This window comes from Maylandia zebra, linkage group LG18, assembly GCF_041146795.1.
Source record: "Maylandia zebra isolate NMK-2024a linkage group LG18, Mzebra_GT3a, whole genome shotgun sequence".
Classification (NCBI taxonomy): Eukaryota; Metazoa; Chordata; class Actinopteri; order Cichliformes; family Cichlidae; genus Maylandia; species Maylandia zebra.
The window spans coordinates 28,466,270-28,492,917 of record NC_135184.1 but is presented as its reverse complement, the minus strand read 5'-3'; the positions used below and the strand labels follow the sequence as shown (position 1 = coordinate 28,492,917).

At 41.5% G+C, this 26,648-nt stretch overlaps 4 protein-coding genes across 4 annotated transcripts; 3 read left to right on the top strand and 1 right to left on the bottom strand.

The window, feature by feature from the left end:
- The first annotated feature begins 1,052 nt into the window (after nt 1-1,052).
- Nucleotides 1,053-15,618, top strand: ap1g2 (adaptor related protein complex 1 subunit gamma 2). Its single transcript, XM_004565348.3, has 22 exons — nt 1,053-1,327; nt 1,941-2,143; nt 2,609-2,733; nt 2,891-3,032; nt 3,418-3,514; nt 3,612-3,688; nt 3,790-3,885; nt 4,109-4,189; nt 4,983-5,081; nt 5,181-5,236; nt 5,982-6,095; nt 6,843-6,983; nt 8,302-8,356; nt 8,750-8,872; nt 9,451-9,540; nt 10,734-10,861; nt 10,954-11,058; nt 11,215-11,341; nt 11,934-12,096; nt 12,340-12,491; nt 12,858-12,956; nt 14,364-15,618. The coding sequence occupies exons 2-22, from the start codon at nt 1,943-1,945 to the stop codon at nt 14,460-14,462; spliced, it is 2,370 nt and encodes a 789-aa protein (XP_004565405.1). The 5' UTR covers nt 1,053-1,327; nt 1,941-1,942; the 3' UTR covers nt 14,463-15,618.
- A 75-nt stretch (nt 15,619-15,693) lies between these two features.
- On the bottom strand, nt 15,694-17,360 carry nedd8l (NEDD8 ubiquitin like modifier, like). The gene is made up of 4 exons (XM_004565349.3): nt 17,202-17,360; nt 16,377-16,424; nt 16,212-16,294; nt 15,694-16,118 (listed from the first exon to the last, which is right to left on the bottom strand). Exons 1-4 carry the CDS (start codon nt 17,217-17,219, stop codon nt 15,995-15,997), a joined length of 273 nt encoding a protein of 90 aa, XP_004565406.1. The 5' UTR covers nt 17,220-17,360; the 3' UTR covers nt 15,694-15,994.
- A 1,626-nt stretch (nt 17,361-18,986) lies between these two features.
- LOC101487026 (zona pellucida sperm-binding protein 3) lies at nt 18,987-21,421 on the top strand. Its single transcript, XM_004565350.3, has 9 exons — nt 18,987-19,144; nt 19,255-19,439; nt 19,528-19,631; nt 19,716-19,807; nt 19,879-20,059; nt 20,144-20,246; nt 20,318-20,406; nt 20,712-20,803; nt 20,930-21,421. The coding sequence occupies exons 1-9, from the start codon at nt 19,009-19,011 to the stop codon at nt 21,049-21,051; spliced, it is 1,104 nt and encodes a 367-aa protein (XP_004565407.3). The 5' UTR covers nt 18,987-19,008; the 3' UTR covers nt 21,052-21,421.
- Nucleotides 21,422-23,875: 2,454 nt separating this feature from the next.
- On the top strand, nt 23,876-25,814 carry LOC101487311 (zona pellucida sperm-binding protein 3). The gene is made up of 9 exons (XM_004565351.5): nt 23,876-24,032; nt 24,129-24,295; nt 24,372-24,475; nt 24,568-24,656; nt 24,734-24,914; nt 24,998-25,103; nt 25,186-25,271; nt 25,402-25,493; nt 25,561-25,814. The coding sequence occupies exons 1-9, from the start codon at nt 23,969-23,971 to the stop codon at nt 25,614-25,616; spliced, it is 945 nt and encodes a 314-aa protein (XP_004565408.3). The 5' UTR covers nt 23,876-23,968; the 3' UTR covers nt 25,617-25,814.
- Nucleotides 25,815-26,648: the final 834 nt, after the last annotated feature.

Below are 26,648 nucleotides of genomic sequence, written 5' to 3'. Positions count from 1 at the left end.
TTATGTGCTGGCACTATCACCCCACTATAGTAACAAAAACAAGTCTTTGCACTTTATAATTATTTTATTACATGTATATATTTTCTGCCACATTATAGACGATTTTCCTTTTTTTTCATCTTGTAAATTTGATGTATGTTAATAAAACTTGAATAATTATCACATTTTGATGGTGCTTGAAAATGGGATGTGCTGATGTCTTCATAAAGTCTCTGTTAAGTCTTTATAGCACACGCTGCACGCCATTTGTATTGCTCTGCCTGCTGCACATTCTCATCAATGTTTCATCCACCTGTTGAAACGCCTGACGTAGACTAGGTGGAGTCCACCCACAATGACTGATCAAATTGCGGAAGTAGTGGACAGGTACGGTAAGCTGAGGTGGGTCAAATGTCACATCATCGAAGCTAAAGAGGAAAAGTACTTCTGCCTTCACAATAAAAGCTTGATCCCATGCCCCATTCAAATACTGCATGCCTTTTGTTTGTTTGTTTGTTTGTTTGTTTGTTTTTGTTTGATTTTTTTTGATGAGCCAGAAGCTGACATATGTTATTATTCGCGTGTAATTTTCAGCTTGACTGTCTTTTATCCAGACCTAGATCCAGTCTACAGCTTTTTGGTGACCTGTGCCTGCATGTAAGTCAGTGGCGTACTTGGTGTATTTGGCAGTCTGACATTTGTGTTATAAACTGGCTGTTTGCTAAAGTTTGCATGTTGTAACCGGATCCTGTGTGTCGTTTGTAACATTGCGAATTTTGGGACTTTCTTTAAAAATACAAAAAAAAAAAAAAAAAAAAAAAAACAACCCCAAAAAACAAAACGGTGAAAAACAAAACCCTTTTAAATAGAATTGATGGTTGATGATGAGACTGCATATGTTCTCGAGGCGATTTATACTTTTATGGAGATTTATATAGTGATAAACAGAGATATATAGAGGTAAAATCTCTATTGTATGTCACGTGTGCGTGTGAGTTTGTGCTAGAAAATAGTTTTATATTTTTTTTAATTGATTAAAAGTTCAAATATACAATAGCTTTAAGAAATTCTTCTCACTTCATTACTGATAGGATTATTAAATATGTATTTATTTAACTGTGTTTCGAGTGCTATTTAATTTTGTTTCACTGTTTTTGTTATAACTATCAAATTGACCTTTAATTTGAAAGTTGTGACAGGAAATACAATGTTAACTCCTGCTATTTTCACGCTAACTGTATGGATACAGTAATTGGGTTTCCAACCAACTGACTGCCGACGTGTATTGGAGGGGCGTCGGTTGAACGGCTTTACTTTTCAAAACCTGGCAACTCTGTGAACTGTAGAGGTATGTTGTTATTTTGGCGCTTTAAAACACATACACAAGCAGACTGTTATGCTAGCGTGGCTAGCTCAGTAGCTCGACTCTTTCCTCCATGCCAGGCTTGACAGCATCTGCAAGGTTAGCTCGGATCGGTCAGTGCGCTAGCCTCTGGCTCGTTTCTCTGACATGCATTACCGACCACGGAAGAGTCATGCTAATTTTGTTAGTTAGCCTGTTCATTTAAGTATATTTCCCCAAGTCTAATTCATAAAAGTATTGGTAGATGACAGTAACTTTCTGTTTATTTGTGCTCCACCAGCCTGTCACCAAAGAAAAAAAGAAAGGAAAACACTAGCTGTTGTTTAAGTTGTTTTTGAATTAGCCCATCTGAGTGTTTTTTACTACGTCCTGCGGTGTAGTGACGGCTTTAATAAACGCCTGGAGATGTTGTTACAGGAAATGAAATCATATGTAGTGTTGTGACACTCTTGTTTTCTGTTAATAACATATCATGCTCTTTCCTTCACAAAACAACGCATACTAACACATCTCACCATTCACCCCCACCCACCTACCCTCCCACACACCCACACACACACACACACACACACACACACACACACACACACACACACAGCCATGTCTCCATCAGTGCCCCTGCAGGAGATGATCCGGGCCATCAGGTCAGCCAGGACGCAGTGTGAGGAGCGGGGGGTCATTCAGAGGGAGTGCGCGGCCATCCGGGCACAGTTCAGACAAGCCGACAACGGAGGGCGATCGCACAACCTGGCCAAGCTGCTCTACGTGCACATGCTGGGCTACCCAGCTCACTTTGGTCAGGTGAGGGGATTTGGCTAATGCCTGTCATGGGGTTTCTTCGGGTTAAATGAGCCAGGGGAGGTGAGAAGCCGTCACAGTAGCTGGAGGGTCTGGGCTCACTTCGTCACACCATATCAGCCGTGAAGTCGTAATGTCCAGCACGTGCATCTTACAAGGAATGAGCACACAGTGAAGTTAGGCACGGAAATGCTCCCTTGTATTGCTAGCAATGTTGCTGGTATGTGCTTTGTTAAGCTTGTACTTTTACCGTTACTAGAGCACTGTGAATTGTTGTTAATGCCCTCAAGCAAAGTCTGCGAAAGCCCTCGTGTCTACGAGGGTGGACACTGGAACTGGGCCACTGAGGCCCTCCCTGCTGCTCTGGAGCTGAGACTGACCTCCAGTTGAGTGGTTAAATGGTAGGGAACTTTCCCGGGGGCATTACTTCCCTTTCACTTTTAAAAGAGCTTTTGCTGTTCATACTAGATGGAGTGCGTTCGGATGATTGCTAGCCCGCGCTACAGTGAAAAACGCGTAGGATACCTGGGAGCCATGATGCTGCTGGATGAGAAGCAGGACGCCAGCCTGCTCATCACCAACTCTATTAAGAAGTAAGAATAACCCAAACTCGATGCTGTTGTCATTCATATAAGGTGGTGCAGTTAATGACAGATTCCTTAATGTGTAATTGTACATCTTGGAAGGTTTACTGAAATAATGATGATTTAAATAAAACACTGAATATTTTTATCTTTTTGTGTTTTTCAGTGATCTGTCAAACAGTAACCAGTACATACAGTCTCTAGCTCTCTGCACACTAGCCTGCATGGGGTCAGCTGAGATGTGCAGGGATCTGGCGCCAGAGATTGACAGGCTGCTCCGAGCTTCCAACTCCTACATTAAAAAGAAGGTGAGGACTTCTGCGAGGAATCAATTATTCATCCAGCAGCTTTTACCAATATTAATATTACTACCAGTGAGGTGGCAGTTTAAAAGCAAATCTGTATTGTGTTGTGTGTGATTTGGCAAGCTGTATGTTATACTCAAAACACTGACCTAAGCATGTTAATGTCAGGGATAATGTATTATGTATGTAGGATCCATTTGTGCAGGTTGATTGTTAAATATTCATCATAATCATCTAGTGTGACGTAGTACAACTTTTTAGGATGCGTACTGTTCCCTATAGGACTTCAAATCCTTCATGAGCTGTAAAACTTGTAACATCCCACCGTCATGTGCTTAGTGGACGTGTGATGTAACGCTGCTGATGACTTGTTCCGCTGTTCTTTCAGGCTGCTTTGTGCGCTGTTCACATCGTGAGAAAAGTCCACGATCTGGGAGAGCTCTTTACCAAAGCCGCTCGCTCGCTGCTCACTGAGAAGAACCACGGTTAATATACTTTTATGATGTACACAGTGAACTCGTCATGCTGTGAATACTATTTTCAGTTTATTTCTTATTGTTTTTGGTTTTCATTTGTCTTCAGGCGTCGTACACGGCGCTGTGGTGCTCATTACTGAGCTGTGTGAGCGGAACTCAGAAACACTTGAGCGCTTCAGGAAGGTATGAGGGACACACACACACACACACAGATTACTCTTGATCAGATGTTGTCTGTATTCCTACATGTGTGTCGCAATGTGGTTGTGCTGTGTGTATTCCAGACGGTACCAGATCTGGTTCAGATCATGAAAGGTCTCGTCATTTCGGGTTATTCTCCAGACCACGATGTGGCAGGAATCAGCGATCCCTTCCTACAGGTCGGATTTCATTCCACTAACCCCTTGCACATCCCAGCTACACTTTGTGTAAAGTCAGAGTCGGCTAGCAGGACTTATTTTTACTACTATGTGCTGCTTCATGGCTCGAAATCTTCAATTAATGTAGTTTAATTCTGTGTTACTAATACAAACACTAGATTATTGTCACCTCCCAAAATCACCTCCCATCCACGTGTTCCTTCTGTCGCGTCTCCAAACACAGGTACGCATCTTAAGGTTGCTGAGAATCCTTGGTCGCAACAATGAAGCAGCGAGCGATGCCATGAACGACCTCCTAGCTCAGGTATAGTGTTCACGTTCACCAAAAAAAGCTTTTCTTTGGCTCAGTTCACATCAGTCAGATCTGAAAAAGTTTCCACATGTCAGCCATTTCAGAATGAGCAAACATTTCATTTGACCAGTCACCTGTCTCCTGTTGTTTACATGACCCTGAAAGTTTACCTGAAATGCATTTTTATGATACATGAGAGCCAGCCAGAAAGTTCTTCTCAAAACTGAAACAGTTTCTCATAGAGATAGAGTTGAAGCATGTGTAACTATCTTATTTATTAATATCTATGGTTTCCTGTGGCAAATGGCATTAGTCACTCACTCATGTTGCATGTGTGACTAATTCTTGAGAAAAGCTGCAACCCAAAATCTGGCCTTTCTGCAGAGCAGTTTTTTTTTAACTCTTTCCTCCATAAAGACAGCGCCCGTTGACGCCTCCTCTACCTTTATTAATGAATTTGGTACCCCCGTATATATCAGTAAAGACGTGGTTTGATAAGCATTAGAGTAGTTTCTAGTGTTTTTTCAAAGGTAGCTGCGTAGGCAGAGACCACCCTCACTAACGTCTGATGCAAACTCAGTCATTTTGTTCTATAAGTCGGTCGGAAACTTGACAGAAACTGCTCAGTTCAGCTTCACAGGGTGAAGAGTTAAAGAGCTACCAGTGCAGACACGTTTTCAGATATGTAGCTGTCGTCTTTGTTTATCTGATAATTGTAGTTAAAAATACCCTAGTTTTTAACTATACTCTTATCTAATTGGCACTGTACTAGCTGTGTGTCTGCCTGTTTGTGTTTACCATACAGGTGGCGACCAACACAGACAGTACAAAGACTGTGGGCAATGCTGTGTTGTATGAGACTGTTCTCACTGTGCTGGACATCAAGTCAGAGAGTGGCCTCAGAGTAAGAGACTGTGTTTAGTGATGTGAATACATTGAACATATTGCTGACTGATCAAATTATTAATTCATAGACATACACTTCCCTTTACTCATGCTGCAGGTTCTGGCCGTGAACATTCTGGGAAGATTTCTTCTGAACAATGACAGAAACATTCGGTTAGTTCTATTTTCCTCAGATCTTTGTTCCTCTTCCCTGTCTAATCCTCCCCTGTATGCATTCCTTCTCCCTTTCTTATCTCTCAGGGTGATTTCACCTTTTCAGGCTAACGGAAAACTCACTACAGCCAAAGAGCGAAATCTCCCAACAGGCTCTTATCGTCTGAGCTGACTAATTACTTTCTCTAGAGCCATTACTCTACAGCCACACCAGAAGGTCACGCTGCTCACTGCTCATGCTGAGCTCTCAATTTCAGACCATGTTATTTTCCAGCAGGCGCTGCTGCGGTTTCCTGAGGGTTTTATTGTGTTACAATCTTTTTCTGGGTTCGTCCCCATAAGGGCCCTGTGGGCAGACAGGTCTGTCTAGTTTCTACCCTCAGGTCCTCTGAATCTCTCTGTTGCAGAGTGACAGGTTTATTCCTGCAAGACCTGCCTGACTAGGTAGCGTCTCTCCTGCGTCCACATAAATACTTGATCAGTCCATGAGTTATTTGAAGTGAAGTGATGAATTATTCATGCTTGCAAGCTGAGAAAATTAAGATTTTCTTTTGTTGTTGATCTTTATTGTCAGGTTGAACATTTTTTGAAATCACATTTTAATAATTTATCCACTGGATGCGTTTCCACACACAGTCACTTTAGATGACCTTGGTGTAGCGAATTCGGCTTCATTATAATAGAGAATGATACTTAAAACTTTCAAAACATTCATTATTTTTGGCTTTCATGTATGTCTGTTTAGCTATATCGCCATGACCTCTCTTCAGAAGATTGTTGGGACAGACCACAATGCAGTGCAGCGCCACCGAGGGACTATAGTAGACTGCCTGAAAGACCAGGATGCTTCTGTTAAGCGGTGATTTTCTTTTTTTCTTTTTGCCTAGCACAGCTGTTCAACATCTGTAGATGTTCTGTTAAAATGATTCTAGAAGTATTTGATTTCCTGTTATGTTTTTGATACTTTTTAATTGGCTCACATTAAGTAGTGATTGATTTTTATAGATGAAATAACAATAAAACGACGTAACAGTGCCACTGACCTGGCAACATTAACATTCTGTATTTTTGGCAGGTGTAGCTTCCCACTGTGCTACTCACTAACAGTCTGAACCTCACACTAAAGCTTGATGCTAACTACCATCTCTAGTTTCATCATGTAGCCAAACAGATTTTATTGTGCTGTAAGAAAAACAAAATAATTAATATATATGTTCATATACAATTAATATTAATATATTGCAAACTAGTATATAGTAGTTAAAAAAAGCATATTTTGCTGACTAATATCAGAAAAGTTTGCACATCCAGTCTGTATACTCAAAACTGTAATGCTGCTCTGGGACTATTTCTCCTTGGTGATATGTTTTCTAGTTGAAGAGTTCCTCCATGTATTTTGATCCAACCAGTGAGTTGTGTTACAGACAGATCAGAGTGTTGCTAAAGGGATTTTCAGCAAACTTGTAAATGTTGATGGACACGGAGAGTTTGAGCAAGCAAACATCTTATCAGCTCAGAACGTTTTGACCTGAGCTGTAACAGCACAGAAGGATCAGCTTGTATATCCAGCATTATCAGCGTTGTTTCTCTTTTCCGATCCATCCAGCCGTGCTTTGGAGCTTTCTTTGGCTCTGGTGTCAGCCTCCAACATCCGCTCTATGATGAAGGAACTGCTCAGCTTCCTCTCCTCCTGCCCCCCCGAGCTCAGGTCTCAAACTGCCAGCGGTATATTCAATGCTGCTGAAAGGTAGGTGAAATGCTGCAGAGAAGACAGTGTAATATACTTCATACACAAAGTGTATCTGCAGCGCTGCTTCAAGGTTTGTGAACCCTTTAGAAGTTTGTATATTTCAAATGAGACAACAATATAATATCTGGTCACTCTGGGGTCAGAAAAATTGTTATTAAATGTCCGTTTTAGCTGCTTCCTTTATACAAAACAGCTTCAACTCTGGATTGTTGATGGTTTACTTATGAACTGGTCACTTCAGCTCCAGCTTTTCTTTTAGATTGTGTTCAGGACTTTGACTTGGCTGTTTAAAAAAACATTAACAATATTATTTAACCATTCTATGGTTGAACTACTTGTGTGCTGAGGGTTATTGTGCTGCTGCATGACCTAATAGCATTTTACAAACAAAAGTTCTGACAGTTTTTCTTTGCAAACCACCCACAATTAAAGGCTAGTCCTACCAAGACCAGCCCAAACCATGATGCTACCACCACCATAGCATACCTGCAGCCTTCTCATTTGTCTTGGTGATCTGTAGTACACTGCAGATGTGCAGCAGGGACTTTTTGTCCTTGCTGCCTTGCGTCCTGACTATTACAGGCCTCATTTTGAGCGAGCACTGATTTTTAATTTCCTCTTTTTGTCTGTCTGTTGATTGGTGGAGTTAGAAGTCATCCCAGAGTCCTTTGTTTGTGCTTTGAGTGTGAACATCAGAATGTGAGGGATCTCCAATCTTTAAATATAAACAGAACGCCCACTCACAAGTCACTGTACTCCCACTAAATGAAAGCTTCTTATTCACCTTCATTTCATCTCAATAAGTTCATAACCAGATATGATCATTTCTTACCTGTGTCATGCGTTTTCTTCATCTTTCTTTTAAAAACCTGATGATTTTTTATGTCACATTTAGCCAGAGTTATAAAAAAAAATCTGATGGATTCACAGGCTTTTCATCACCACTGCATGCATGCGAGCACATACACTGTATATTCATGCGTATGACAAAATGCGGTGATGCAGCTGTGTAAGCCTTGAAGCTGTAACAAGAAAAGTGCCTGTGTCTACGCTGTATGCACCCATCTCTCTCTCAGTGTCCGTCTCCACATACACTGATATTCCTGTCTAAGTGGCACCGCGACTGTGAATAGCCTGCAGCGTTTCTACTGTGTATCATTCAACAACTTGAGGCACTTCTCTTTTTCGATGTGTGCTAGATGCAGTAGCGTGTGTGTGTGTGTGTGTGTGTGTGTGTGTGTGTGTGTGTGTGTGTGTGTGTGTGTGTGTGTGTGTGTACCACTGAGTTAGCTGTGTGTGTCTCTGTCTCTGTCAGGTATGCTCCCTCCCAGCGCTGGCACATTGACACCATCCTGCATGTCCTCACCACGGTAAATGCTGCCTCTTTTACAGGGTCCTCTTTCATAACTCTTTGTGAATGCATTATGATTGTGTTAAAATATGTTTTTAATACATTAGACTTCTAGATTGTGTGTACCTCATCTCTCAAGCTTTTAGATAACAAAGCTTTAAATGTTACACCGATCTAAGAGAATAGTTAAGTGTAAACTAGTCCTGTGCAGACAAAATGATGCAGGATAGAAAAAGTGCTTGGAAGAGCATAACTAGGAAGAATTAAAGGTTCATAATGTGTATTTATTGCTATGAAAATCTCCCCATAAGGGAGGTTGTTGTCTCTGAAGGAATAATGTAGGTTACCCCCAAATTAGCTGTTTTGTTTATTTTCTAGTATGGTGTTTTGTGTTTGATACCCATTCTGCCAGGCAGGGGGCGACGTGAGAGACGAAACGGTGCCCAACCTGATTCAGCTCATTACCAACACTTCAGAGCTCCACTGTTACACCGTTCACAAGCTCTACCGGGCTCTGCTCAGTGACATCTCGCAGGTCTGTGAGTCTGGATGGTTTCTGTTCTCAGAAGATCATTTCAGAATTCTGAGAATTCAAACACGGAAATTGGTCTCCTGTTTGATATATAATATAAAATCGTTACGGTCTGAGCGTATCAAACAATAAACTCGTGAAAAAAAAGCAGCTCTGACTGCAGATGTGGTGTCGTTAAACATGAGGATAATGATCAGACTTGAGTCAGTGAAAGTGGGTCTCAGTCCACAGCCTCACTGATGAGAGATGGTCATAATTTTGTGTGTTCATAGAGTTTAAAGTTAATTAGAATTTTTTGATAAATTTCCCTCTTAAGAGAAAGGGCTGTAATAGTCCTGAGTCAGACAGAGCTGCTTTGGCTTTACTGCTTTGCTTTCAGTTTGAAATTGGCTGATGCAGACGGCTTTATTTTCAGATCCAAGCTGGATGAGTATTTACGTATCTGCAGCCCAGCACTGTTTCCTATTTTTCCAGCATCTGGGGAAAATGGCTATGATATTTCAAACCGCAATGCAGGCCAGTCTGGCAACATCACATATTTTATGTGCTCTGTAATATTTATGTAATATTTGTATGTGCAGCAACCTCTGGTCCAGGTGGCGTGCTGGTGTATCGGAGAGTATGGAGACCTGCTGCTGACAGGAGAATGTCAGGAGACCGAACCTGTGCAGGTACACAGAGCACAGCAAACACTGGTTTAGGTTTTTATTTAATTCATGCTTGTTGCTCTCTGCTGCTCACTGCTGCAATAAATTAGCAATCCAAATTTTTTGTCAGATGATGTCATTTTAAATACACGTTATCTTTTAGGTTTTTCCATGTAAAAATTCTCCGGCACAAAGATAACAGTGTAATTTGCAGTCACAGCTACAGCTCTGAGCTGGGAATAAATAGGTAGTCGGCACGAGCAGGGAAGAAGGAAGGAGCAGCATTAGCAGAAATTCAAATTTGAAATTCTTCTGAAAATTAGCAATGGTGATAATGACAGGAGCCTTTTTTTTTTTTTGTTCAAATCTCATTAAATATTCATCCCCTGAATATTTTAGTAGTTCATGTCATTGGATGGTCTTCAAAATAGATCTCCTTGATCAAATGCTTCATAAACCCATAATTACACACATTCCAACATGCAGAAAAAAAGCTGATAAAGTCCATTGATTTTTTTAATGAAGCACTTTTCACTGTAAAACTGCATTGTTGTGCACTGTTGCATGGACGTAGCCACAGTGACATCAAGTGGCTTGTGAATTTTCAAATAAAAGCCTGAAGATCGGCGTTTTCAGTGCTTTAAAACCAGATGTGACGAGTAAAGGATGGATCTGACTGAAAAGTCTCACGCTCACTGGACAACTTGTCAATTGCACCATATTAGCCAATGAGCACAAGCATTTTTTTACTCAAAGGATACTTTGAATGAACAAAATTTACAAAATGGGCTTCATATTTCATTCATTTTGTCCCAAAATAAGTGATTTCCCTCATAAACTCATCAGTAAAGTGGTTACAGAGGTCAACCTATCAGGTGACATTTGACTCTGGCTAATGCTTGAGTCAGTCAGCCAGTACGGGGACACATATGCCGACATGTGTCTCTCTGATGATCTGTTTTGTAACGCGTCTCTATTGTATAGCAATAAAACAAGTGACCACAACTTTTTCAGTAGCAAGTGTAACATCGCTGATCTAAAAAGACTGAAAAAAGTGTTAGTACAACATTACTTAGTTACTGACTGTGTCTTCTGATAATCTTCTCTGTTTGCTAAATAAATAAATTCAGCTGAAATTACGAGCACTGCGTTTCTTTTTTAGATTAAAAAATGTGCTGCCAGCTGTCAAACCTTGCACTTACATGTCTGTTGTTCAGGTCACAGAGGACTACGTCCTGGACGTCTTGGAAACAGTGCTACAGTCCCACATGTCGTCCCCGTCAACAAGGGGCTTTGCTCTGACCGCTACAATGAAACTCAGCACGCGCATCACTGAGAATGTGGAGTAAGAAACTCTTGTGTAGCAGCAAACAGTGACTGTGACCCTGTGAATCCCCTAACTGCGCCTCTTTCTCTTCATAACTCTACTCCCGACAGTCGAATCAGAAGCATCGTCAGCATCTACGGCAGCTGTATAGACGTGGAGCTCCAGCAGAGGGCAGTTGAATACAACGCTCTTTTCAAAAAATATGACCACATGAGGTACTGAAGGGAGTGGTTAGGTCAACATTTTCTAGAAAATGAGATGTGGAGCTGTTTTAGGCCTTTTATATATTGTCATTATAACCACTGAGGAATTTACTGAATAAAAATGTTTTTTTCTGACCAAAAGAGCTGAAATAGTCCTTCTTTTCACAGGGCAGCAGTGCTTGAGAGGATGCCTGTGATTGAAAAGAATTCACAGGGTCACACCAACGGGGAGACCATCAAGGAGAGTCAAACAGTCAAAGTCAAGCCAGGAGAGCCACAGCAGCCTGCTAACCAGGTACAAGGTGATGGGAAAAATTCAGTTAGGGTCACACTTTAGCCTGTTGAATAGATCAATCCCAGTGTCTGGGTCTGACCTCCTTTTTAGAGAGATCGCCCCTCTGGAGAATTTATTGTTTTAGTTTAGATTTCAAACTTAAGTTAATACTTGACCAAAGCAATAAGCTAACATAAAATTGCACATGTGATAGGGTAGGCTTTACTTCATTTTAGCTTGTCATTCTGTAATGGGCTGTGATTAAAAATATTGGTTTCACATTAACTCCACAACGCTTTATGAACATTAGTGGTTGTGTTCTCAGATCCTTTGCTATATTGGTATGTTTGCGGGCTTTTCTCTTGTCTGTTTTATTATGCAAATCAAATTCCAGTAAAGCTAAGTTTAACAGCTGTGGTCGGGTGTTAAGAATAAGGATTGAAACAAAATGGGTGGGTCTTATTCATTCAGCCAGTTTCATGTTTATCGTAGTATTTTGGACATTTTTCCAGAGCTGTTTTTAGATAAAGTTTATTCTGTTAAGCTGTCTTTTGCATATAATAATAATGTGCAGTCAGCTGGATTATCTCCTCCCCTCTGTGGTGTCTCTCAGGTGTGTGATCTGTTGGACCTGCTGGGTGGCTCTGAGCAGCCTCTGCAGCCCAGCCCGGCATTAGGCAGCGCAGCTCCTCCCATTCCTGTCAGCACACCCAACACTGTTGGAGGAGACCTCCTGGATCTGCTTGGAGGGTTAGAGCCCACTCCCATCACGCCAGGTCTGACCTTCACATATACACACAACGAACTACAGAAACAGGAAACAGGGCGTGATTTTTAGGCACACAGCTAGAGAATTGGTTGAATCGGGTCACTGGATAATCTCTGGAATGTCACGATAATTAGAAGAAACCAGGTGGATAGGGTTGAATTGAAGTTTGCTCTTTAAGGGACTGATGCACTCTCCGTGGCTAAATACTGATTTTAAGCTAATGCAGCCTTCTACACTGTATTTTCCATAGTTGCCACAGTGACTGTGTATGAGAAGGACGGTGTGACTGTAACACTGAGTTGTGAGAAACAGTCCGATTCAGGCCTGACCGTCACACTCACCGCCTCCAACTCCACTGAGTCAGACATCAGAGGCTTCACCCTGCAGGCTGCAGTGCCCAAGGTTTGTATCAGTACCAGCAATAAAATCCTGCTAATCATTCACTCATAGATGATTAAACTGCTGTTCAAGAGCCACCGTCTGCCACACATTTAACCAGTATGTGCGGATTATAGCAGGAGCGCAGTGGCTGCTGTGAGATTACTGTTTCTGAGGCTCTGAGATTTTTTTTGTGCAGCTTGTTTAGTAAAACCTTTAGAAGCAGGACCTCTGCATTTCTAATGTCCTGCCCTACAGCCCTACTGATAGGTGTCACTTTTAGCCCCTGTCACGTCTCATTGGTAAACACCAGTGCAGCAAATGGATTTGAGAAACGTGTGTGGGTTTGGGTGCTTTCAACTTCAAAGCTTCATTTGATCCTCCTTCCAGAGTGTCCAGTTACACATGAAGGCCCCCAGCGGGGACTCTCTTCCTGCAAGAGGCACAGCTAAAGTGACCCAGATGGTGGTCCTCAACAACCCCAATAAGGTGGTGTAAACACACACACAAATAAAGCTGGTATTCACCTTCGGCTCCCAAAATATCTGAGGGTTTGTACTGCTTGCTTCAAATCACCTGTAACATTTCAACATGATTCAAATGTGGAATTTCTATCTTGCCTAAGCTGCTACAATTCCTCTTCCTGAGGCAGTCCTTAGTGACTTTGCCAGTGTGCTTGGGCTCATCATGTTAAAAACGTTCACGGCTTTTAGACAGAGGCTCAGATTTGCTTTAATCAGCCTTGAACATCAAAGGACTAAACAGGCCCGGCCTTGCTTAGCTTCCAATCAGTTTAGATCAAGTGTGCTTGGTGCGAACCTTTTTGATTCTCAGTGGGCAGCACCTGTAATGTCACGTGACAACACAGCCATCTTGGGTTTGAATCCACTGGCCAGCTAGGCTGTGTGGGGTTTGCATGTTCTCCCTGTGTTTGTGTGGATTTTCTCCGGGTTCCTCCCACAGGCCAAAGACATGCAGTTGGTGAGTGTAAATTGGCCGGTATGAGTGTGAATGCTAGTGTGATTGGTTGTTTGTTCCTTTGTATTAACCCTGAAACAGACTGGCAACCAGTCCAGGGTGCACCTTACTTCCCAGTCTTTGACAGCAGGTATAGTTCCAACCCCCTCTGACCTTGAATTGGATAATCAGAAGAGAATGGATGGATGGTGTGTGCAAGAAGACAGGAACCAGAAGCAAAAACTCCAAACCATAACATTTCCAGCACCCTGTTTCAACTTTCTCTCCAGAGCAAGTTGTTTCAAAAGGCCTGATTGTTGTCCTTATATTCATTGGACTTCAAATTGGGGTTTACTCGCATCTATGCCATTTGTACATGAGTTTCCTTATAGTCATGTGATTTATTTCAAAGAATCTCCTATGCTCTTATACTCATGCTCACTTTCAAGGACAAAGAGAAAACCAGAGCCGACATGTCAGAGGTTTACGAAACAAAGGTTTCACCTGTGACTTCCTAAAGAGAAACCAATTACTGGCAACTCATCTGGAAATACTGGGTCATATTCATTTTTTTCACATTTTAGGTGTGATTAATGCAGAGGTGTATTTACTGAAGGTGTTTTTCATTTAAATCATGAGCACGACAACAAAAATGTGTTTTTATATCAGGCACTTTTTAAAGAGATCCAAATTTTTGCTTCCTAAATTCTGTCAAAAAGCCAACAGGTTCAGTGGTTGCACTTACTTTTTGCATGACTGTATCTGCAATCTTTCTGTGTCAATGCTAAAATACGAGGTGTTTTCTCATCTTGAACAAATATCTTGTATTTGACATGATCATTGCAATATGTGCCCCACGTCAGGCTTATTGTATTCTAATCACAGGAGACGTAGTGCTCAGTGTAGTAGTGTGTATCTAAGTCCTGCTTCTCCTTTCAGGTCAATCTAAAAATGAGGCTCCGCATCTCTTACACCAGCCAAGGATCAGCTGTTCAGGATACGGTCCAGATCGACTCCTTCCCTGGACTCGGTCAGTGATCTCAGCCAATCAATGCAACAGGACTGAGACACCAGTCTGTGGGTGAATGAGCGGGCGTCGTTTCTCTCTGACGCAGCCTTTCTACTGACACACCCTACACACTGCCGGTCCTCGGTTACCCTGATCTCTTGTTTCTATGTGTAAGAAACACGGTTCTCTCAGAAGCCTCGTGTATGGAGTTGCATCTGTCCATTCCTCAGGAATAGATCAAGGAGATTATTGGAGTGGACACTGGAATATGCAGGTACAAAATGGAAAAACATAAAATACTTTTTTTTAATGTTGCATCGACAACTGTCTATTAGATATCATTCAGGGTTTTTGTTTACAAGCTGCTACAGCTGATTGTATTCAGTGTTTCACTCCACAGTAATATAAACTTTGAGGGGCTTCTGTCAGTCATCCACCAGATCAACACACACACACACACACAGCAGTTTATGCATGCTTTTAATAAATTTGTCTTTACACTGATTGAGAGGAGGCAAACACTAATTAATGAGCTACTACAACTAATTTATTATATCAGATACACATCATTTTATTAGGAAACGCAAATATATGAAATTTGGATGAAAGGAAGCTTTTAAACACAACCTTGAGTCCTTCATCTTTTTTTTCCCCCTTTATTCACCTGATCAGCAATATCCATGTCCTGAACCATTCCTGTGCCTTTCATCCTCTCTTAAGATGTAATATTTAGCTTTTGAGGCCAAGATTATTTAACTTTGAGTTGTTTTGTTTTTTTAATCACTCCCATACAAGGATTTTCCTTAATGCTATTCTTTGTCTGTTGTTTACCAAAATGAGTTATTTTCTGATGTAAGTGTATGGTGACGCAAAAGGAAAAACACGCATGATGCTGTCTGGAAAATGTATATTTTAGATATTCAAAGTATAAGCACAAGAGTTTTATGACTGTAAACAAAGCCAGCATATGACTTTGATAACTCATCTTAACCCCTTTTAAAACCACTCCGCGTACTGGATGTCAGCAACGGTGCTCTACATGGATTTCACTGGAGTCTTTACCAGACTGTTTGTATCACTACCTTAACTAAATTATAGACACAGAAGGAATCATTTGACAGCAGTTTGGATTGTCTTTCAATCTTCAATTTCATGTCATTTTCTAATTAAAAACTGTTTCCAGAATCCTCAGCTGTGACTTGATTTCAGTGTGTGTGTGTATATATATATGTGTATATATATCAGAGGACAACACTTAGATCAACTTCATCATTTATTCACAAGCAAAAAGACCACAGTGTTGTCAAACTGTCTCTTCATGGGTGCCTGCATTAACTGGTCAAACTCAGAAAGCCAGTGTGGGATTTCAAAAACAAGTACAAAGGAATTAGAACGTCCTTTTTTCTTTTTAATGTTTCCGGTTGATTTTTGTTTTGTTTTGTTTTCTCGTTTCCGTCGGCCTGGAAACGGAGGATTTCAGATTTCTGCGTTGAAACATGGTTAGACGATGACAGACACCTAAAGCGTTGGCACTCGGCCGGCTTCCCATGATGACAGCGACTCATGACGTGGAGGACAGGGGTAAGCAGCAACTGTGGTTTGTTGATCCTCCTCTTAGCGCCAACACAAGATGGAGCACTGAGCCTCCCTGGATCTTGTAGTCTGCTGCCGTCTTCTCATCATTCCTGAGGTTCACAAGACAACACAGGAGATGATTAGAGTTCGCAGGAGAACACCTGGAGATCATATGCAGATAGCTGCAGAGCAAAATGCCTCACATCTGTTTTCCACTGTAGATAAGTCTCTGTTGCTGCGGTGGGATCCCTTCCTTCTCTTCCACTCTTTCTTTAATCCGCTCCACCTTGATTTGAGCAAAAACAAGAGATTAAGCAACAAAATCTAGCAGCTGCATATAACAAGGACTATTTATCACAAGATGTTACCTTATCTGTGGGCTCTATGTCAATCTCTATTTCTTTTCCAGTGAGAGTCTGAAACATAACAAAACGATTATAGAAACACTGAACTTTCACAATCCTAAATGGTTAAGAAGAAGGAGGAATTCACCAAGGATTTTCTCTGGGCTCGAGCCAAGCTGCCAGGGAATTTCAGCTACTATACTATTGTACATAAACACTGTCACACAGTTACGGTTAAAATAAATGTCTTGGGACTTTTTTGGAAATTTTTGATCCAAAATTTGATGTAATTTTGCCAGATGATTTGAACTCTGGATTTGCATACAGCGGTTTCGAAAAGGATGCCCGTGTCGGTTAATGGAAAAACTGATTATTTTCACTACTAGCCAAGTCGCCATATCTCTGTTTATAGACTCTGTTAAACTTTAGAAACACGTCAACATTTCGGTCGCAAGTACACAATGAAGTCTCGTGTCATCGGTAGCGTAAACCATAAACATTTTTTGCCCTTTTTGCTTTGTCACAACTATAAAGTATTCACTGGTTGTAGTACAGCACGGGCTAACCTGTTTTCAGTCACCAAAACTAGATGTTAGCAACGATGAGTGTTAGCAAACGTCAAACAATAGCAACTTAGTGAAGAAAGAGCAGTTTCGCTTGAATGATCGGGTGCTTAACACTGATCTGTTTCACAGCATGTCGGGTGTAAGTTGGGTTTTCTGTTGCCCCAGGCCCTGAAATAAATGAGCGAACCGGCTCTGTGATATTAGCGGGATATCGAGAAACAGAGACGGGACTGAACACCACCCATGGAGCCCGGGCTAGAATCAAAGAAAGTAATGTTCTTACCTTGACTTTGATCAACATGCTGAATGAAGAAAATAATACTAACAAATTTTATGAACAGCTTGGTGAACTAAACAGCAAATTGCCGAATAACAATCTACTTCTTCTGCTAACCGGACTTTACTTCCTGTGTCACGGGCTAACATTCCGGACATGACGCCGTCACAACACACCAGCATTTTTGTTCCTCTCTGACGTATTAACTTCTAAATACAAGATCAGTTATTTCAATATATCTGTTATTTCAATACATCTATTTCTAAAGTCGCAGGCAGATTTCACGTGAACAAAAGAATGTACTTTTGTACGGCTTGAATTATACCCCATATGTACAAAAGTTTTGGTAAGTAAAATCATGGCAGCTAAATAAAAGCAAACTTCCAAAAAGCTATACCATTATAGATTTATGTAATCGATTTTCAGTAGTGATGCAACATCATATAAAAATATTGCCTCCGACAGCTGAATTGTACTCATCTATACTTTATTTTGAACTGCAAAAAGAACAAATATAAACAGTAGTCCTTATGTGCAAAAGTCTTGAATCACTCGTCATTTCCGCATAATTTCCCAGGAAAATGTGATTTATTGAAGCACACAAAATACACATAAATGCAGAATATAAGGCAAAAACAGTTTGTACAATTCTAATGAGCTTGAAAGTTAATATTTGGTATGACCATCTTTATTCTTTATCACAGTCTGAACTCTCTTAGGCGGCTTTTTTGTCATTTCTTCAGGTAGCCTTTAAGTTGAAGAACAGTCAAAGCTCTTCTCTGGATGTCGCCTGCCTTTTGTCCCATTCTCTGTCATGGTGATCCCACACTGCTTCACATATGCTCTTACTGCATTGTCAGCGTGTGTGTTGAAAAATAAAACTGTTGCCATTCAGATGTTTTCCCATGGTGGATTAAAGTCTGATGGCACTTTTCTGCATTAATGGTTTTGTCAGGATCCCCAACAGCAGTGGCTGAAATACTGACCCAAACAATGACAGAGCCTCCACCATATAGACACTCACTATTTCACCTCTCTCCTAACCTCCTCCATACATACAGACCATAATTCCAGTCAGAATGACTCATCACTCCAAGACCTGTTTCATTGATTTTCAGTCCAGTTGTTGAGCAATTTGGTATACCTCACCCCTTTCTTCCTTCCTTAAGAATGGCTTGTTGACGGCCACCCTTCCTAAGGAAATGACTTTCAGGTACTGAATACCAGCTGTAGATAATCTTTTAGTCCTCCCTCTTCTTCTCTTGTGCTCTAGCTGTTCATTAAGGACACTGCCCACTGTGCTAAAACTTTTCAGCTTTCTTTGGGAATTATGTTGTTGGTGCAAAAATAAAATTTTAGACAACTGCCAACTAAACGTGCACATGTAAGTTTACCTGATTTATGCTTTCTAGGATATTTCTTCCAAGTCTTGCATGCATGTCAACAAAAGTAAACTCAAATAAGCTTGTCAAGTTACTGATCCACATAGAGTTTGTAAGCTTTATGGAAAGTAATACTCTAAGTTTCAGTGGCCTATGATATGACACGTGTCACTTTCTTCTGTAAGACTGGGCATTTCCAAAGATAACTAGAAAAAACAAGTCTAACATTAATCTTTTCTCATGATGAAGAAAGATGCTGATTAAGAGGAAGGAAATGCGTTAAACTTAAATTCTGTCAAGCAAATGTAGTAAGAAAAAGAAATGTAAAAGTAAAGATACCACTCATTCAAGGTCCACCCGATCACACAGTGATGAGCTCATAGAGCACTCTGAGTCTGTGATTCGTGGGCTCTGCTTTCACACAGGTGTTGATGGTTGAGGTCATTAAGCAAGAAGTTCATAAAGCATGTTGGTCCCAATGTGTACAGGATTGTTTAGTCATGGGGACTCATCTCTACCTAGATTTGCTTGTCCTGGCTGTTTTTGCAATGACTGTTGCCAATGCAGGTATATATATTCTTTTTGGGGGAGGATTTCAGACATATAGACACAAATGCATATTTTTAAGTGTTTCTGTCCACATAAAAGATGACCGTGATTTTGTTTTATTTTTCCAGACATCAACGTGGTCTGTGCAAACAACTCCGTGAGGGTGACATGGAGGGTGAATGCGGAGCTGGTGCCGTATGCAGCTCGACTGTTTCTTGGAAACTGCATGGCATCTCAGTGGAAGGTTCTGCCCTCTGGAGAGGGGGAAGCACAGTTTAACTATATGTTTTCCGAGTGCAAGTTTACTAAAATGGTACTGTACTCTGAGAGATGCAACTTCAGTAGCTTCCACTCACTTGTGAGCTCTAATTTAATCACTTGTTTGCTTTCCTGTCTTGCAGGTAAAGGGAAAACGCATATTCTATCAGAATGAAATGAGCTACAGGCCACAGACAAAGCCAAACCCTCCAGATTTTGTGCATCCCATTGAATGTGTTTACAGAAGGTTTGTGACACTTGTATTTTTTTCTCAAACTGAAATTGTATGAAATGTAGAATCTTGCCATTCTTAATATTTTTTTTATTTCAGACCCAAGGATTGGATTCCCCGATTCGTGAACCCTGGATATGTGGTTTCCGAGGGTCACGGCAGGCTGGTCTTCCACATGGCACTTCTCAATGGTAACTTCTCACCATGCCAAATTACAAGCACGTGTTAAAACGCACACTACTTAGCATTTACTTTTCCACAGAGGAGCTATCAAGCATAGCAAAGACGAACATCATTCCTCTGGGCTCCCCCATGCCAATATGGGCAGCAGTGGAGCAGAAGTCTCATCAGCCACTGCTGTTGCTCATGGAGGAATGTGTCGCAGCCCCCACAGCTGAGCTGCGGCCCGGCAGCCAGGTTTACCCAATCATTGGAAACAAGGGGTAGGGTTCCAGTACTGTTCAGACTTTGTACTCAGTGTAGTGGAAACGATGCGTATTGGTAATCTGACTTACCAATTTCTCCAGGTGTCTTTTAGAAAGCAAAAAAGAAAATTCGATGTTTCTGCCTCGGTACCACTCGTCTTCAATCATCCTCTACCTCCAGTCCTTCAACTTTGGTTTTAGAGAGGTGAGAACAGGTTAAATTATTTCAAGAATAAATATTTAAAGGAACTTTAATTCGAGCCCTGTGTTCCTCAGGTGTACATCCACTGTAAACTGGCTGTGTGGGATCCTCAAAATTTTGCCGAAAGCAAGAAGGCCTGTCATTATATAAAGGGAACTAACAGGTGATTATTGAGTTCAACAACTTGTACTTCACAAGTCTTTTACCTTTTTTCCTCAGTCTCTGGATAAATGGAAATGACATTACTGTTACACTCATTTAATAAGCTTTTTAGCATCGGAACTCTTAAAAAAGAGATTTACTTAAAGTGTTCAAGTGTTCTTGAGCAAAATTGTACTTAACTGTATTTCATACTGCTGAACTACAGGGTTTTGTGTTTTAATTCTTCATTTAACAGGCTGAACACTGCTTGCTGAATATGGAAGTTATGCTCCACATGACTGCTTTTCTTTTTGTCCCCATCTCCAGATGGGAGCTGCTTGATGACCCATCCCGAAGCTCCCTCTGTAACTGCTGTGACTTGAGCTGCAAGTCTCGGTCCAGGAGGGGTGTTGAATGGGGTAACCTCATGTGTCTTTAATGTGACTGCATGCTATCAGACCTGTACTTTCAAAGGGATTCAAATGACATCTGCTTTAAAGAAGCGGGCTGTGCTTCACCACTCATGAATTCAACTCTCCTTGCAGCATCAGACGGTCCGAGTCACAATTCTGTGTTGGGACCCCTAATCATTGTGGACCAATCTGACTTGAGGGACAGTGACACAATGATGGAGTCTGCCACTACAGCTGACCCACAGCTCAAATAAGCTGTGCGACGAAGCTTGGTCAAAACGGATATCGACTGCAGTATGACTGAAGGATCTGATGGCGGATAACCTCCGAGGACGTCACGATTGTGTGTGTTTTTTTTGTTTTGTTTTTTTTTTGTTTTTTTTTCGTATTCATTATTCTGGGGTTTTTGCTGTAAAATGATACTTGTTCTTGATATAACTAAAACATTGTAAACTCTTACTTGTTCTGTCAAACACCAGCCATTTTTATGTGATACTGCTGCTTTTCAGAGATGCTGTGCATCAGTAGGAAGGTGGGCCCTACTGTCAAATGCCTTCTAAATGTAAAAGTCACATTTCTGGAATTGCATTTGAATCCAATAAATGACTATTCTGTATAAACTGACAGTGTGTGCTCTTCAGATACTTGTATTTTCAAAACCTCATTTGGTGTATCACTATTGCCTCGGAGCAAGAAGGTCCTTGGGTCAAAACAATAAGCTGGGGCTTTACTGGGGTCCGTTCTTCGTACCTCGCTTACTACATCCAAGATCAAATCATCGCGCTAACTTTGAGCGAACACACCTGTTGTTGACGATTAGTACAGCTGGATGAAGTAATGTGAGATCACTGGGTGGCTTAACAGGGGCTACGCATCGATAGTAGAAACATTGATCGGCAACCCTTTGGTCGCGAAAATGTCGAAGGAGCGCGCTCAGTATTTTTCGGCAGCAGAGCAAGAACTCTTGATTGAGGGATTTCAGGAGTTTCAGAGTTTAATTAAAACGCAAGGGAACGCTGCAAAAGCAAGGAGAGAGGGCTGGCAGAAAGTTGCTGACAAATTAAACTAGTAAGTCATTTAATAATAATAAAAATAATAATGGATTGGATTTATATAGCGCTTTTCAAGGCACCCAAAGCGCTTTACAATGCCACTATTCATTCACTCTCACATTCACACACTGGTGGAAGCAGCTACGGTTGTAGCCACAGCTGCCCTGGGGCAGACTGACAGAAGCGAGGCTGCCATATCGCGCCATCGGCCCCTCTGGCCAACACCAGTAGGCGGTAGGGTAAATTTATTATATTATATTACATTATATCCTCTTTCACATTAGAGCCACGACAGGGCCCACTAGAACATGGGAACAAGTAAAAGTGAAATATAATATTCTACAGAATGGTAATATTTATCACTTGTATTGCTTTTAGTCTCTTGAAAAGAGTCCCTGAAATAATCTGTTTGTTTATAACAGCAACCAAGAAAAGGGCAGAGCAACAAAAGACAGGTGGTGGTCCTGCACCCCCTCGTCAACAAGTTGGTTAAGTAAATAATACCCTCACGGGAAAATCGATATCTCTCAATGAGCACACTGTCGCGCTGAGCTAAAGGATCCTGTCTGTCCCGCAATATACGCTGAATTCTGAGAACTCTCCTTATCAATCTTGCACCTTCCGCAATGGGCTGCTCGCGTATACGGACAGGACATGGCTGCGGCAGACTTCCCAAATCCACCTTCGCTTTTATAGCCGTGGTCTCTCATCTTGATTACACGAAGTAATTTACAATTACAAATCTAAAATATGAATTACATCTGAAATAATCAAATACATGAAATAGAATGATTAATAGTACATTTCCCTTTTTTTAGGAAATGACCTGTATGTATCTGTATGGAATCAATAAAAGAATCAAATCCATTATCTTTAGTTACATTGATAATATTTATTTATGGAAAAACAGTGGTTAAATATCGCTGTTGCTTTCTTATACATGAAGCGGACATACCTGAGTGGCCGCGATCTAATCCTGTTTACATAAAGTGAGCCTGCTCCCCAGCAGGTTTACGCTTACGGATCTGTTGCTATGACAGCAAGTCCCGGATGAGCTTCGGAGATCACGCGAAATCGTCAACAATCAAATCCAGCTAACTTACTTAGCGAGGTACGAAGAACGGACCCCTGAAGTTGACTTGCATGTGTTCAGTTTCCTTGTGGATATTCTTGCTTCTTCCCACACTTCAAATGTGTGAGCGTTAACAGGTATGAATAGTTGTCTTTCTCTATTAGCTCTGACTGGCTCAGCCCCTCTACAACCATGAATTAAACTGGATGGATGTTTTTCTGAGCTTGGTGGTCAGTCTTGGTATAATATTTGACTGTATATGCGCACACACCCCCACCCCTCTGCTCCATATTGGAAAATTAAGGCTTTTCCATCTGAGAGGCATCCCTCTCATTTGGACTACACTGCAATTGACTTTACTGTCTCTTGCTTGTGCAGCTTTTCCTTGGGTCCTCACAGCCACCTGTTTTAGCTTCTCTCTGAGATTCAGAATTGATTTCAAAATCCTCCTGTTTGTTTAGTCATTCATGGTTTAACTCCTTCCTACATCTCTGACCTCTTAGAGCCCTGTGATGCTCCAGGTCCCTCCAATCAGACCGTCAGATGTTTCAGACTGTCCCTCAATCTAGAGTTAAACTCAGACATTTTTTGCCCCCACACTGTGGAACAGCATTCCAACATTAAAACTAGATTTAAAACTTATTTTTATTCCCTGGCATTTGACTCTGTCTGAGTTTAATACTAAAGCTCTCTGTGAGATGACGTGAAACAAGCCGGCTGTAAATGTTCCGGTTTTGTTTTCTGAATTTGACTGTCTAGATCTGAAATTGCCACATACTGATATAACATCTCGTTACCTTCTCAGACTACAGTACTACTGCTTTCATGATCGTAATGTGATGTGAAACTGACTAAACTGGACAAATATTAAGATTTGCATCATGTGACTCACATCACATCAAAATCAACTGAACTCTTTATTGCAAACACCTTGTTGCTGCTGCACCTGTAGCTGCGAACACACAGCAGGTGAACCTGGTTTTGTTGATTAGCCTGTAGTAAGAGAATAAAAACACCAGTGGCACCAGCACCAAGTGTTCAGTCATCATGGCCTCCCTTTGGTATTGTGTAGCTGTTTTGGGCCTGGTGGCAAGAGGTTCAGTAAATGCAGGTAATGTCTAAATGAGAAATAGCTTCTTTTTTAGAATTTAAGGGTAAGAATTTTATGTTTTTAATTATCCCCTTTGCTGCCTCCCTCTCTACTTAGACATGAAACTGGATTGTAAAGGTGGTTTTGTGACACTGGTGTGGACAGACGGTAGATCTCAGATGGACACTTCACTGCTCCGTCTGGGCAGCTGCTTTCCCACAAGCCTCACAGACAGGGAAGCTGTTTTCACTGTGGACTTCAATGACTGTAACTTCAGGAGGCTTGTGAGTAGCCCAGAACTATGTGCATGAAAGAACAGTCTATCCCTACAGGTTGGTGACTCATCTTTCCTCCCCACAGGTTACTGGCAAACGACTAATCTACGCCAATGACCTGACGTACATTACCCCACCTAATTCTGTCATCCCTTCGTACATTGACTTGATTGTCTGTGAATTTGAGAGGCAAGTGGACATGTTGTAACATGGAATGCTGAACAAAAAAGCAAATGTATGTTTAATAAAAAAAATGCAACCTTTTAACCTGTTTCATGCAGGCCCAGAGATTGGTACCCCCTGGTTTATGAGCCAGTGTTTAGTACCTATGGTTTAGAAGAACTAGTATTTCATATTGGACTCATGAATGGTGGGTATCTGAAAGTGCCTGAAAATAGAAGCAGTCCTAAACATTCCTGCGACTCACCTTGTTCTGTGTAAATCTAGCTAACTTTTCAGGCCCTGCTGAATCTACAAGATTCCCTCTGGGCTCAATCATCGCCATCATGGCTAGCGTGGAGCAGCAGACCCATCAGCCATTGCTGCTACTCATTGATGAATGTGTCGCTGCCACCACACCTGAGTTGCAGCCTGAAAGTTCTCTATACCCATTAATCACCAACAAGGGGTAAACTTGTGCTATCAAGAAGCACTGACTTGGGTATTCTTGTTGACTAGACCTTGAAATAATCTGTTTCTCTTGAACCTCAGATGTCTTGTCGACAGTAAGAAATCGCGCTCAAAATTTGAACCCAGGCAAAAGACTTCAGAGATCCGGCTATCCCTTCAAGCCTTCAAGTTTGCTGTGGGAGGAGAGGTAAATGTCTTTAACTGCAAGAACTGAATGTAGGAAACGAAGCAGATTGTTGGTTAATCGTGGAATACTATACATCCTGCAGGTGTTTATTCATTGCAGCCTTGTGGCTTGGGATCCCAACGGACTTGGCAATACTAAGAAGGCCTGCCACTACATCAAAGATTATGGGTAAAACGCATACTTGACTCTGTAGTTTGTAGTACTGGATATGTTGTAGTTCAGCTTGAATGCTGAGCTATGACTAAATTGTCCTGGAATCGGCAGAAGCTCAGTGATTATTTCTTCCTGCCTACTTCAGTTGGGAGTTGCTTGACGACCCTTCACACAGCAGTCTATGTGACTGCTGTGAGTCCAGCTGCAAGGGCAGAAAGACGAGGGATCTAGTGACAGGTATACATTTCTACACTTTTATAACTGTGCTCTTGCTGTACAGGACTCAACACTGTTTTTTCCACAGGGAAGCATGGTGCAGTACAAAACGTAGTCCTTGGTCCACTCACTATCACAGATTAGAATGAGTCACTAAGGCAAGCTTCTCCTTGAAATAGTGGTACAGACATCCTCTTCTCGGACGGCTCTCAAGAATGGCTCCATCCATGTGACTTCAGGCTCAACTGAGGTTTTTAACTTCCAGGCTGTCGGTGCTTCTTTGCATTTCAGATCTGTGCAATTGTATCAAAGCTGCGTAAATAAATGACTTTCCTTTAAGTATTCATGGGTGTCTTTTAATTCAGTTATTCAAAAATGTACTGAGCGATCAATGTTCAAATACAAACTAGCAAAATCCAAAGGCATGCATTTTGCAACTAATGGGACAACTAATTCTAAGAAAGCTGTAGGGGAGTTGACTAAAGACTCCAGTACATGGAATAAAAGTGACCATAAACGAGGCTTGTAAAATTTTATTTTTAAATATGCTATATGAATTCTAGGCAATCCCACCAGCATACTTGAACTGCTGTCCACGCAAGAAGCAACACTGACAGTCAATTTCACATGCTGTTGTGCAAATGGAATAGGCGAAAGGTGGGAAATAGGCAATTAGCAAGACCTAGGTTCTGCAGGTGGTGACAGCAGACCACTTCTCAGTACCTATGCTTTGGTCACTTTTGAATGCTGGAGGTGATTTCACTCTAGTGGTAGCATGAGATGGCGTCTACAACCCACACAAGTGGCTCAGGTAGTGTGTGTGTGTGTGTGTGTCTGCTTAAACAATCAGAAACGGACTCCATGCGCTCGCCAGAGGTAGCCTGACTGCCATTGGGTACAGAGAGGAGATCATCAGAACACTTTGGAGACCATATGCTGGTGCAGTTGGCCCTGGGTTCCTCCTAATGTGAGACAATGCTAGACCTCATGTGGCTGGAGTGTCAGCAGTTCCTGCAAGAAAAAGGCATTGGTGCTATGGACTGGCCTGCCCGTTCCCAGACCTGAATCCAATTGAGCACTCTTGGACACGTCTTGCTCCATCCACCAACGCGACGTTGCACCACAGACTGTCCATGAGTTGGCAGGAACTTTAGCCCAGGTCTGGGGAATTCCTCA

Bases quoted from the DNA above. Each gene is read 5' to 3' on its own strand.
- ap1g2 (XM_004565348.3), top strand. From the start codon at position 1,943: ATGTCTCCATCAGTGCCCCTGCAGGAGATGATCCGGGCCATCAGGTCA. The intron at 5,237-5,981 runs GTTAGTTCTATT...ATGTCTGTTTAG, and splicing joins AACAATGACAGAAACATTCG to CTATATCGCCATGACCTCTC. The intron at 11,059-11,214 runs GTACTGAAGGGA...TTCTTTTCACAG, and splicing joins AAAAAATATGACCACATGAG to GGCAGCAGTGCTTGAGAGGA.
- nedd8l (XM_004565349.3), bottom strand. The intron at 16,295-16,376 runs GTAACATCTTGT...GCTCAAATCAAG, and splicing joins ACATAGAGCCCACAGATAAG to GTGGAGCGGATTAAAGAAAG. The intron at 16,119-16,211 runs GTGAGGCATTTT...TGTGAACCTCAG, and splicing joins ATCTACAGTGGAAAACAGAT to GAATGATGAGAAGACGGCAG.
- LOC101487026 (XM_004565350.3), top strand. From the start codon at position 19,009: ATGGTTGAGGTCATTAAGCAAGAAGTTCATAAAGCATGTTGGTCCCAA. The intron at 19,632-19,715 runs GTTTGTGACACT...TTTTTATTTCAG, and splicing joins ATTGAATGTGTTTACAGAAG to ACCCAAGGATTGGATTCCCC. The intron at 19,808-19,878 runs GTAACTTCTCAC...ACTTTTCCACAG, and splicing joins CCACATGGCACTTCTCAATG to AGGAGCTATCAAGCATAGCA.
- LOC101487311 (XM_004565351.5), top strand. From the start codon at position 23,969: ATGGCCTCCCTTTGGTATTGTGTAGCTGTTTTGGGCCTGGTGGCAAGA. The intron at 24,033-24,128 runs GTAATGTCTAAA...CTCTCTACTTAG, and splicing joins AAGAGGTTCAGTAAATGCAG to ACATGAAACTGGATTGTAAA. The intron at 24,657-24,733 runs GTGGGTATCTGA...GTGTAAATCTAG, and splicing joins TCATATTGGACTCATGAATG to CTAACTTTTCAGGCCCTGCT.